Consider the following 13024-nt stretch of genomic DNA (forward strand, 5'->3'; position numbering starts at 1 on the left):
CTTGTGAAATGAGAATATGAGGTGTGGTACCTCGGTTGTGATTCTTGTTGTACATTCTATGCTCAAAAGGCTTGTTGATTTGAATGGTTATCATCTTTCCTTCATTGTTTTACTTGTATTTTCAGGATACTTGATCACTTGTTGTTCCTATAATATGTTTACTATTTATTGACCTTTATTGCCTTAATTTTTGTTGTTAGCCTTATATCATTGTATTGTTCTATTATCATTTATTTCTTTGCTTTCCGTTATTAGATTATGTTAATATTTTGTTCAGGTTTCTATGTCTAGTAGGTGTCATGATCTGGCTTCGTCACTACTCTACCGAGGTTTAGACTTGATACTTATTGGATACCGTTGTGGTATATTCATGCTATGCTTCTGCATATTTTTGTGCAGATCCATGTACTTCTGCTCGTACCGGATGCCAGTGATTTGATCCAGATATTTCGGAGACTTCAAGGAATACTTGCTTGACGCTCGTAGGCCTCGGAGTCACCTTCTGTTATTGATTTTACTACTGTTTATCTTCTTATCAAACAATGTTGTATTAGAGATTCTCAGTATATTTCAATAGAGCTTATGACTCAGTTCCACCGGTTTGAGGATATTGTAACTGTTGTACCATTTTGACTTCATTATGACGGTTATTAGTTTAATTTGCCATCTTAGTTGTAAATTCTGTTAAATTCTAAATGTATGTTAGGCTTACCTAGTTTTAGAAACTAGGTGCCATCATGACATCGAGATAGAGAGGTAACTATTCAACACGTGCCGAGAAAAGAAAATAAGAGAGTTGATACATTAGCAGCCTTAGCTTTTACATTATCTTTGCCTCATCCAACACAAATTGTTATTTGCCAAAGATGGTAGTTCCTCCACCAAATGACTACGAAGAAGAAGAAGAAAGCAAAGTTGAGCATCTCACTACTGTTCTTGGGGTTGAAATTGAAGATTGGCGACAACCATTAATTGATTATCTTTGTTATAGGATATTTCCAGAAAATCCCCGAAGGAAGACAGAAATTCGAAGTAGAGCCCATCATTTTCTTTATTACAAATATACACTCTACAGATGATCATTTGATGGAGTGCTCTTACATTGTTTAGGGACTGGTGAATCCCTTCAAGTCCTGCAAGAAACACATTCTGGAGTATGTGGAACACATCAATCTAGGCCAAAACTTCATTTTCACATAAAAAGAATGGGGTATTATTGGCCAACCATGGTAAAAGATTGTTTAGATTATGCTCGAAGGTGTAAATCTTGCCAATTCCATGCTAACTTCATACATCAACCACCTGAAGTATCGCACCCAACTGTTGACTCTTGGTCATCCGATGCTTGGGGTTTGGATGTTGTTGGTCCATTGCCAAAGTCTTCTGGGGGACATTTGTACATTTTGGCTGCAACTAATTACTTCTCAAAGTGAGCTGAAGTTGTTTCTCTTAAAGAAGTAAAGAAGGAAAATGTGGCTAACTTCATCCTAGTCAATATTATCTATCATTTTGGCATTCCTCGATATATATTGACGTACAATGGTAAGGTATTTGATAATAAGTTGATGAATAAAATATGTGCTCTTTTTGGCTTCAAGCAACGCAATTCCTCCATGTATTATGTCACTGCCAATGGACTTGATGAAGTATTTAACACGACGCTTTGCAGCTTGTTAAAGAATGTTGTCTCTAAGTCTAAGAGAGATTGGCAAAAGAGAATGGAAGAAGCTCTTTTGGCATATAGGACCACATATAGCACACTAATGCATGCGACTCCTTATTCACTTGTTTATGGAGTTAAAACAGTCCTTCCACTTGAGCGTCAAATACCATTGTTATGGCTTGCCATTCAAGAAGAACTCACTAATGAAGAAAATGCTCGCTTACGCCTTGAAGAATTGGAAGCTCTTGATGAAAAGAGGCTAGAAGCTCAACAAAGCCTTGAATATTATCAAGCCCGCTTATCTCGATCTTTTAACAAAAGGTTGTGCCTTAGATCTTTCTAAGTGGGTGACCAAGTTCTTGGGGTTAAAAGGCCTATTATTATATCTCATCGATCTGGAGGCAACTTCTCTGCTAAGTGGGATCAGCCATATATTGTACAAGAGGTATACTCAAGTGGCACTTACAAGATAGTTGACTCAGAAGGTTTGCGGATTGGCCCCATCAATGGGAAATTCATGGAGAGATACTATCCTTGAAGAAAATAAATACGTTCCTTAATGCACGAGCATAAACTACATGTTACTCCTGGCTTGCAAGAGTATAAACTATGCACGGTCCAAACCAAAAAAGCCTGCCATGTTGAAAACCTCGAAAAAGGAGGCCTAGGCAAAAGTTAGGACTTTAAAAAAAACTCATCCATTTCTAACTACAGTATGACTTGATCCTCTTCACCGATGTACGTATGTTGCTTAGAGTTTTATTCTAAGTTCAGTCATATGAGTTAAAATAAAATTCAATACAGAAGGCATTATTTGAATAAAGTATGATGGAATATAATTCACTTGATTGACACTTGAAAATAATGTGTGCATGTATTCTTTTGTTGAACTATGTGTCTTATCAGATATTGATGGCTCAATGGGGGCAAGCCCTTCATGCCAAATTGAGGTCTCTGATGGAATGATTGTAGTCTTTTAGTAAGAGGCTAAATCTTCAATTTGAAGTCTCCAATACTAAGTCAAGTTGATTTTGTCAAAGTCTGTTACATCATCAATTTGAAGTATTCAAGCCCACTAGGTCTTAAAGTTGCAGTCTTCAAGTCCGCCAAGTCTTCAAATCTATAAAGTATTAAAAAAAGAGCTCACTTGATATGAACTATGTAATTACTTGATCCTCTTCATCGAGGTACATAGGCATATTAAAGTTTTATTTTAAATTCAGTCACCTTAATAAAAAGAAAAGTAAGGTTTTTCTTTAGGATATGTGGATAAACTACAAAGTCCCTATCGTTGAAGCACATAAATGAAAAGGAAAGCAAGAACAAAAGGGAACATCAGTGAGAATGCGCAATATAAAGTGAAACGAAAGAAGTTTTATTGTTGATGAGAACATCTACCAATCAATCAAATGCAAGAAGAAAGGGAAAAACAAATATAACAGTGTTTATAGACTAGTCTAAACACAACTTGTAGTTGGCTAAATCCTTGAGCATAACTTTCAAGTATTTCTTCTTCTTCTTCTCCAAATCGGCCAAGTCATCAGCAGTCAACAAGGCAACATTGCAACATGAGTCATATTCCTTTCTAGTAGTTGAGGCTCCTAACTTGTTTTTTTTCAACTTCTTTCTCAACAACTTCTAGAAGGACTTCTAAATTCTTCTCTTTTTTATTCTCTATCTTCTCTTTCACTGTAACTAAGGACTGGCGGATATATGACACTTCTCTAGCCTTCTCTTCTTTTTCTTCAATCATGGCATTAGTAAGGTGTACCTCAACTTCTAATATTGTAGTCTCCTCAATCTTCTCAGATAAAGCAGATCGTGTCTTATCATATGAAGTAGCAAGCTCAAAAAGGGACTACAATAAGTTTCTCAAAGGGGAAATATCCACATCATCCCCATCCATTGCCTCAAGGATCATTTTAGTATTCTTTTCAAGCTCAGAGACCTTGTCTGCATCACTACCTTTTAGCTTACACTAGATCGAAGTCCAAAACATCAATATAAACTCCTTTCGAATATCCAAGACAACCTTTTTTCCATAAAAATGGAAGTTGCAACTGTTGGTTGTTCACACGAATCAGAGCCAACTTTTCCCTAATTCCATCACGAGAAATAGAAGTTGCCTCTTGATCTGCTTTTAGTTGTGGAAGATGATTTCTATGGGTCTGGCCTTGCTATAGATTCACCACTATCTTGTGTCCTTCCTCGTTGCAATGCTCCAATGTTATTTGGCTGCAAAAAAATGTAAGAAAATTTTAGCAAAGTCATTTGGCCAGGGTTCAAAAATAAAAAGTTTACGTTTTCTTTTACCTTCTCGTTACAAGCTGTTAGTGTTCTTGAAGGGATATCAACTTTTTGGACCTCTACGACTCCATATGGGTTAGGCCTTTTCTTTTTCCAACAGTGAACTCCTTTGCTGACATCACTCTCCTCTTGGGATAGTCTCTTGTTAGAGGCATCAACAACTACAACCAATGGAATGAGACTTTTGTCAACTGAAGTGTGGATCTTTTCTCTTTGAATTTCTTTGTGTAGCTGAGGTCCATTGCATATGCATGTCTCAACTACCTTAGACTTTAAAGCGAGAAGCTTATCAATCATTATGACATCCTTGTTGCGCTCTTGAAGAGTATTTGTAATTGGGTCAACAGTATTCATCAAAAATTATAAGTGGTCTTCAAGAAAACTTCCATGCACCCTTGCCCACCAAGATCTATAGTTAGACGATGCAAATTTCTTTATGTGGGACCCAAAAGGAGGAAATACTTCCCTTGACTTAGATCTAGTCGACACACAAATTCGTACAAGTCTTAACCCTTCTTCTAATGAGGCCTCACGAAAATCTCGCTCTAATCAACCAGGGGTATCTTGATAAAAAACAAATTGGCGGCTAAATCGATGATGGTTATAAGGTTCAATAATAAAGTTGACTTCATCCCTCAAAGGAAGATAATTCGAGTGAATACTCATAAATAAATTTAACTCGAACTCGTCTGCCTTACCATAGTCATATACGGATCAGATCTGTGGGGCATCGTCGAAGTCTAAATGATATTTTCTCCATTATGGATATGCTTCCTTGCTTCCTTTTTCCCAAAATATCTAGCACCTTCACCAGAACATGTGTCCATAAGAGGAACAACCGTCCCCTTTGCGTAAGAGAAATGAGTCTTAAAGTAACGGGCTAACCAACCATACACATAATGGGCTAGAAAGTAAGCTTGGGCAGGATCAAGAAATGAGCACTTTGAAATCACATTTAAACCCTTATATATGCTAGCTAAGACCAGGACTGTGAGGCTAAATCTTTGTCCACAAGCCAGATGACACGCGGTCTTAAAGGTCCCAAGATGAATGAAGTCGCCTTCATTTAAAGGGAGCATAAAAATACATAACCAAAAAGAGAGGAAAGCATCTAAGTATGTCTCATCTTTTTTGTCACCGCTGATCTTGCATAAATCCCAAAGTGATATGGATAGTTCTCTAGCAGAGGGAAGCAATGTATTTGTAATAGGGTACCACGCCTCACAGAAAACCTGCGTGATATTTGTATTACGGTCATATGTGAAGAGTGAAGCATATACAACATCATAAATTCTTGTGCCCTCCAGGGTTAGACAACACCTACTTAAGACATCTTCTGCCCATTCCTAGTAGCCAGGAACATAATGACATTTATCGTCGAACGGTAAATCATCACCCCAATAAGTTTTCTTGTTGATAATTCGATGCCCCAAGCATGGTAAGATACTTGCGACATTCCAAGCATGATGATTAGGAGTGCAAAGCATCCATATCTTTGGGGGACGACTGTTGTATTCAAGTATCCAGTCTGCCAAATAAGGTGGATCCCTTAAAGGTAGCCACGAAGCTGCAGCATATTCATCGATTAGTGACCTATCAACTAATAATCTTGTCTCCACCTTGCTCCCCTTATGGTCTAAAATAACAAGGTATGGTGAATTGGAGGAAGAAAGTCTTGATTCTTTGAAGTAAACCATGTTTAGACTGCAAAAAGAGAGAAAAGTCTCCATTAACACTTAACTTAGAAAGGAAATATTCATGGTCTTAATTCCATAATATAATATGTCCTATCTCAAGACTAATCCTACCAAGCACGAAAAAAGAAAAATCTTTGGCTTAGACGGTGTAATGATCTTTGCCTAAGATAAAGTAAAATCTTTGGCTTAGAAGGTATAATGGTCTATGCCTCAGATAAAATAAAGTTAAATCTTCAAACAAAATAAAGTCTTCGGCTTAGATGGTGTAATGATCTTTGCTTCAAACAAAATAAAGTCTTTAGCTTAGACGGTGTAATGGTCTTCACTTCAGATAAAATAAAATCTTTTGCTCATACGGTGTAATGGTCTTTGTCTCAGATAAAGTGAAATCTTTGGCTCAGACGGTGTAATGGTCTTCGCTTCAGATAAAGTAAAGTCAAATTTGTAAGTAAATGTAAGATCTTTGGCTTAGACGGTGTAATGGTCTTCAACTCAGACAAAGTAAATTTTTGGCTCAGACAATGTAATGATCTTCACCTCAAATAAAGTAAAATCTTTGGCTCATACAGTGTAATGATCTTCGCCTCAGATAAAGTAAAGACAAATCTTCAAAAAAAAAAGATCTTTGGCTTAGACGGTGTAATGGTCTTCGCCTAATATAAAATAAATTCTTAGCTTAGATGGTGTAATCATCTTCGCCTAAAAAAAGTCTTCTACTGAGACGGTGTAAAGTCTTGACTTTGTTCAAAGTAATGTCATCGTCTTGTATAAAGTAATATCTTGCCAATATAAGTAAAAATTTCGGGCGGATAAATTTTGATCGCTTCAGATTTAATACTCTCTTGAACTTTGTGGGCATATAAAAAAAAGAATGTCCAAGATTGTCACGACTCAAAATCCAACTAGTCGTGATGGTACCTAACGCAACTCGCTAGGTAAACCAATTAACAACAATACAATGCAAATGAGATTTGAGGGGGAAAATAAATGACGAAATAAATGAACTTCTATACAATAACCCAAGGACTGGTAGTACAAATCATGAACTTCTAAGATTTAGAGTTTACAATATTGGTATGAAATAAATACATCATCTGTTCAAAATATACATAAACAGATTTATAAATCTAAAGCTACCAAGAACAAGAGGCAGTTATAACCGGAATGCAAGTACATCTTCAATGCCAGCTCCCTCCATACACAGCAACACCATCTCCAAAATTTGCATGCAAGGTGCAGAAGTATAGTATGAGTACAACCGACCCATGTACTCAAAAAGTAACAAACATAACCTTAGGTTGAAAGAAGTGACGAGCTTGGACAACGGTCAGAGTCCAAAACCAATAGCCAAGAATAACTCGTAACAATATAATAAAAGCAGTACAAGTAAATACTCAAAGATATGAGCTCGTTCACAGTTATGAAAAATATGCATGCTTTTCAGGTATAACAGTAAAACCTAAATCTTTCACCGAAATCACCAAAATATGAGTATATCAGAAAACTTTGATTTTTCCCAAAAACAACTTTCAACAACAGATAAGATGTTCATTATCAGATAGCATGGGGAAAGTACACATCTATGCCTACATGTCAATGTGCATATGAAGCCATAAATGTCGCAATATCATTCACCATGAAGAAATATATCTCTGTGCCTACATGCCAAGTATGCATGTCAAATGTAATGCATCACAATGATGACCTAATGTACTCACACTCTCAGAGTACTCAATCTCACTGTCTCACACTCAATCACTCGGTACACTCAATCACTCGGCACTCAGTACCTGCGCTCACTGCTGGTATGTCAGACTCCAGAGGGGCGGATCCTGTCCAAGCGCTAATATAAGCCAACATGGCCTGCTGCGGCATGTAGCTCGATCCCGCCATGAATCAATAAAATATGTTGCGATATGCAACTCGATCCTATAATGAATTAATAAAACCTACTGCGGCGTGCAGCCCCGATCCTATCATGAATTAATAAAACCTGTTGCAGCGTGCAGCTCGATCCCATAAATATCACTCATAATCTGGCGCTCAAGCCCCAACTCAGTCATCAATCTCTACAGTCTCTCAGGCTCACAAATCTCATGCCAATCAGCCCAGACAATGATAACATGATGTGACAACAAATGATAACAGAGACTGAGATATGATATGCAAATAAATGAATATGACTGAGCATGTAATTACAATTTAAGCAAATAACTCAACAGCAGAGATAACCTCAGTGGGTCCAAACAAAATAAGCATATAGCCTAAACATGATTCACAACTCATATAATCAAACAAATAGGGAGAACATGGAGGTAATAGGATATAACAACAAAACAAGTCCAGTCATAATCTAATAATCAACTAGAATCATGATTTTCTCGGTGCACGCCCACACGCTCGTCACCTAGCGTGTGTGCCACCACAATACATCTTTTATAACACAGTTACTAGGGTTAAATACCCTAAAATCCAAGTTTAGATATGTTACTTACCTCGAACAAGCCAAATCCAATACCGAGCAAGCCAACCCATACTATAGGAATGCCGTCACGTGCGTACCGACCTCCGAACGGTTCAAAACCAGCCAAAAGCAACTCAACAACATCAAATAATGCAAAAGGAAACAAACTCAATCGATAAAAGTGGAATCTTTAATCAAAAGCTCAAAGTCAACCAAAAATTCAAACCTGGGTTTGCACCTCGGAACCTGACAAAACTCACAAAATGAGACAACTCATTCAATTACGAGTCCAATCATAATAGTTTCACTCAAATCCGACTCCGAATCGATGTTCAGAACTCAAAAATTTACTTTATGAAAGTTTAGACAAAAACCCCAATTTCTCTTTCAAAATCATCAATCAAATGCCAAACTCGAAGATGGATTCATGAAATATAATCAAAACCGAGTAGAAAATACTTACCCCAATCCATGTGGTGAAAATCACCTAAACAAATCACCTCAGATCCGAGCTCCATAGCTCAAAATATGCAAAAATGTCTGAAACCTTCGAAATAGAGTACTTTATACACTGTTCCAGCGGTACCCTTTACGATCATGGTCACAAACATCATGATCACGATTATAAAATTTTCCAGGAAAATGTTTACCCTATGCGATAACGATGAACAAACTTCCATTAACCCTTCCCAAACTCTTCTCAGGCAGCCTGTAGTATATTAGCCATAACATTTAGCACATTACTCCAAATGACAAATAGTTTACTTTTCTGAAAACTAGACACAAAGAGCTACAACTTTTATTTTTAGATTATCTCCAAATTTCTTATAAATTGCAAGATATAAGCTTCCAAACTCGGGTCACTGACAATAGAATTTCCTCTATGCGATTGCGAAAAGGCTTCCACGATCGCGATTCACAACGCCTAAACAACATATTTGTTCTTTGCGAACGCGGCCCAAAGTCCGTGATCGCGATGCATACCCCTGTGGCAAAAAACTAGCGACTAAAAATGGCCTAAAAATGGTCCAAAACCACCCCGAAACTCACCCGAGCCCCTCGGGACCCCGTCTGAACATACCAACAAGTTCCAAAACATAACACAGATCTATTCGAGGCCTCAAATCACACATAACAACATCAAAACCACGAATCATCGATCAAGATCAATCTCTTAAGTTCATCAACGTCAACCTTCTAACCAATCATTCGATTCAAGCCTAACCAATCCAGAATGAACCCAAATTTTGCATATAAGTTCCAAATGACATAACGAACCTATTCCAACTCCCGGAACAACAATTCGAACCCGATATCATCAAAGTCAATTCTCGGTCAAACTTATGAACATTTCAAACCTTCAAATTTCCAGCTTTCTCCAATTAGTGCCGAAAGCTTCTAAAAATATCCAAATGCAAATTCGGACATACGCCCAAATTCAAAATCTCCATCAGGACCTAACGGAACCATCAAAACTCCGATCGAGGTCAAATACTAAAAAAAGTCAAACTTGGTCAACTCTTCCCACTTAAAGCTTCCTAGTTGAGAATCATTCTCCAAATCAATTCCGAATCACCTGAAAATCAAAATCTATGATTCACACAAGTCATAATACATCATACGAAGCTACTCAAGACTTCAAATAGCTGAACGGAATGCAAATGCTCAAAACGAGAGGTCATGTCATTACATTCTCCCCCACTTAAACATATGTTCGTCCTCGAACGTGCCAAGAGTCACTCCAAGGCCATCAATTCGATGTGTAATCTTACCATGTACATACTCAAGGGTGGTCCCACGTCACCCCAATCCATACAAGTCCTTCAACTCAACATAACCGAAGATTCTTCCTTCAACCTTAGCCCATAAACCTTGAAACCCAATTTCCAACATCCGGAATTCCTTACAAGACCCGAATCTTGCATCTACACACTGTATAAGTCTGATCAAGCTGTATCAAGCCATAACCATAACCCAAGATAAAATCACATGATATACCACATAACTCGCATACTCGTAGCAATAATTTTTTATCACAGTAACTGCTCAAAACAAAGTCGGTACCAGGAACAAACCTCATATCAAATAAAATCTCGTTCTAAAACTTTTGTACATTGCCGATGATGAAAGAAACACGCAGAAACTCATAACCACTCATCAGATCAACAAGTCATGGAGCTCTCTCTCGTCCGACAAGAACCAAAGCCAAATCTTAAGCCGACTTTCAATATTATTCTTCCAAGCATACCGTAAATCAAATCTGATAGTATCCATTCTAGGTCCAATGACCTTATCTCATCAAACAAAACTATTCTATTGACATGCCACACCAATACAACCTAAAGCCACAAACCTTGCAATTTGTGTACCAATAAGCAACAATTCAAGTGTACTCAAACATGAAAAATGACTCAAATGAGGGAACTGTCCCGCAAGGTCAATAAGTACCACCACAATGCCATACTATGAACCCATCACACATAGTTGGACCAAGACACATGAATCTAACACAAAGAATCATATCCTAACATAACCCCGCTGCAATGCGTGACACAAATATCTTGCCAATTCGCATTGTGAAAGAACTTGGTATTCCTTTGAACGAACTCTCGGAAAGTCGTGTGATGATCCAAGGATTCAACCAAGGGGGGCAAAGAGCCATAGGTGCGATCAGGTTGGGAATCACCATTAAAGATATGCAATCAAGTGTATGGCTGCATGTGATCGATGCAAAGACTTCATACAACGTCTTGCTTGGAAGGCCTTGGATACATGAGAATAAAGTGGTTCCATCTACCTACCATCAATGTTTGAAATACTACAAGGGTGAAGTCGAGAAGAAGATAGTTGTTGGTGACAGGCCATTCACCGAGGCTGAGTCACACTTCGCCAATGCAAAGTTCTACTTGAAGAACCGCATTGTGAATGAGCTAAAAGCTGATGATGTCATGAAAATCAAGAATGACGAGCCCACAACTAAAAGAGCTGAGGTGACTGCTAGTAAAGCCAAAGCTGTTACTGAGGAGGTATAACCTAACTCGAATAAATCCTATAGAGGGGATATTGCATCTTATGGCAAGAAAGTAACTCCCACGCTCTAATATGTCCCTAAAAGGAAGAAAGATGAAGGTGAATCATCTAATCTCTAAAATAAAATGCTAAAGGAGTGAACTCTTCCAGTAAAACGAATTAAGGCAGTAAAGTTATCCTCAAAGCCACTTGCAGGGTTTGTGTCCCAAAATCCTTTGCAGAATGTGGCACTCCCTACAAAGTGAACAGATGAAAGTTTTGACCTAATGCTTATAGGCTATTTGCAAAAGCTCGATACAATCCCAAAGAGCCGTCAAAGTTAAGGAAGCTCCCATCAGAAGCTGCTACGAGGCAATCACGTGAAGGTTTGGAATACAAGTAACTGTCATCAGTGCGCATCTCCATAAGAAGTGCGAGCATCAATTATATCACTGTAGAAGATGAATTTGCCACTTCTAACAAGCCTTCTATCTTTGATCGACTTGGAAAATCAACTGTTAGGACTTCCGTGTTTGAGAGATTGGGTCCATTAAAGAAGGGGAATAAGTTCGAGAGAAATTATCAAAGTATAAGAACACCCGTTTCACCTAGAATCTAGAAGATCTCTAAGGATGTTCAAAGTTTGGTTCCTTCTAGAATGAGGCGACAAACAAAAATTGTGGTTTCATGTAAATAAGTATTTAAGGTAAAGCCATATATTATAGTCTATACTAAGGAACGTGATGAAGACGAAAAAAGTGTGGGTTCTTCGTATCATGTTACCGCATAAGGCGAGAATGGTATTTCGTCTCTAATGGAGGATGATGAGAAATTGGAGGATGTTTCACCGTGTTATCACATATCCTTCAACGATGGGGATCCTCAAGAAGATAAAGATGTGAAAGATGCTCCACCTGAACTTGAAGAAGGGGTGAAGACAATAGTTGATGCCTTAAAAGAAGTTAACCTTGGCACCGATGAAGAACCAAGACCCACCTACATAAGTGCTTTACTAGAAGTTGATGAAGAAAGCACTTATATTGAGTTACTCAAAGAGTTTAGGGATGTCTTTTCTTGGAGTTACAAAGAGATGTTTCGCTTGGACCCGAAAGTAGCAGTCCATCACCTTGCAATCAAGAATGGTGCTTGCCTTATTAAGCAAACTCAAGGGCGCTTTAGGCCGGACTTGGCTCCCTTGATTGAAACCGAAGTTAACAAACTCATCGAAGCTCGCTTTATTCATGAAGTTAAATACCCAACATGTGTTTCAAGCATTGTCCCTATAAGGAAGAAAAATGGCCAGCTTTGAGTGTGCGTTGACTTCATTGATCTCAACAATGCATGTCTAAAAGATGAATTCTCGCTTCCTATTCCAGAGTTGATGATCGATTCCACTACTGGGTATGAGGCAATGTCATTTATAGACGGTTCATCGGGCTATAACCAAATTCGCATGGCGCCAAAAGATGAAGAGCTTACTGCATTCCGTACCCCCAAGGGTATTTATTGCTATAAGGTAATGCCTTCCGGCTTGAAGAACGCTGGTGCTACTTACCAAAGGGCTATGCAGAATATTTTTGATGATCGTTTCCACAAGAATGTCGAATGCTATGATGACGACTTGGTGGTAAAATCAAGAGATAAGAGCGACCACTTGAAAGATTTGAGAATGGTGTTTGAGTTGCTCTGGAGGTACCAACTTAGGATGAATCCATTGAATTGTGCCTTTGAATTTACTTCTGGAAAGTTCCTTGGTTTCATTGTCCGACATCGAGGGATCGAAATTGATCAAGACAAAGTAATAGGACATTATAATATGTTTTCGAATTAAATTAGTAATAGGAATTTTTAAGAAGTATATACTAAAAGTAATAGGATTATATT

The 13024-nt window shown here is 38.0% G+C and overlaps 2 protein-coding genes across 2 annotated transcripts; both read left to right on the forward strand.

The window, feature by feature from the left end:
• Nucleotides 1-1565: 1565 nt before the first annotated feature.
• Nucleotides 1566-2643, forward strand: LOC138906119 (uncharacterized). Its single transcript, XM_070194640.1, has 3 exons — nt 1566-1984; nt 2036-2148; nt 2570-2643. The coding sequence occupies exons 1-3, from the start codon at nt 1566-1568 to the stop codon at nt 2641-2643; spliced, it is 606 nt and encodes a 201-aa protein (XP_070050741.1).
• Nucleotides 2644-11954: 9311 nt separating this feature from the next.
• Nucleotides 11955-12449, forward strand: LOC138906120 (uncharacterized). The gene has a single exon (XM_070194641.1). The coding sequence runs from the start codon at nt 11955-11957 to the stop codon at nt 12447-12449; it is 495 nt and encodes a 164-aa protein (XP_070050742.1).
• The last annotated feature ends 575 nt before the right edge of the window (nt 12450-13024 follow it).

This window comes from Nicotiana tomentosiformis, chromosome 2 (assembly GCF_000390325.3).
Source record: "Nicotiana tomentosiformis chromosome 2, ASM39032v3, whole genome shotgun sequence".
NCBI classification, from domain to species: domain Eukaryota; kingdom Viridiplantae; phylum Streptophyta; class Magnoliopsida; order Solanales; family Solanaceae; genus Nicotiana; species Nicotiana tomentosiformis.

Coding starts and splice junctions, on each gene's coding strand:
- LOC138906119 (XM_070194640.1), top strand. CDS start 1,566: ATGAATAAAATATGTGCTCTTTTTGGCTTCAAGCAACGCAATTCCTCC. Junction 1,985..2,035: donor TCTCGATCTTTTAACAAAAG/GTTGTGCCTTAG, acceptor TGGGGTTAAAAG/GCCTATTATTATATCTCATC. Junction 2,149..2,569: donor CAAGATAGTTGACTCAGAAG/GTTTGCGGATTG, acceptor GTGTCTTATCAG/ATATTGATGGCTCAATGGGG.
- LOC138906120 (XM_070194641.1), top strand. CDS start 11,955: ATGGAGGATGATGAGAAATTGGAGGATGTTTCACCGTGTTATCACATA.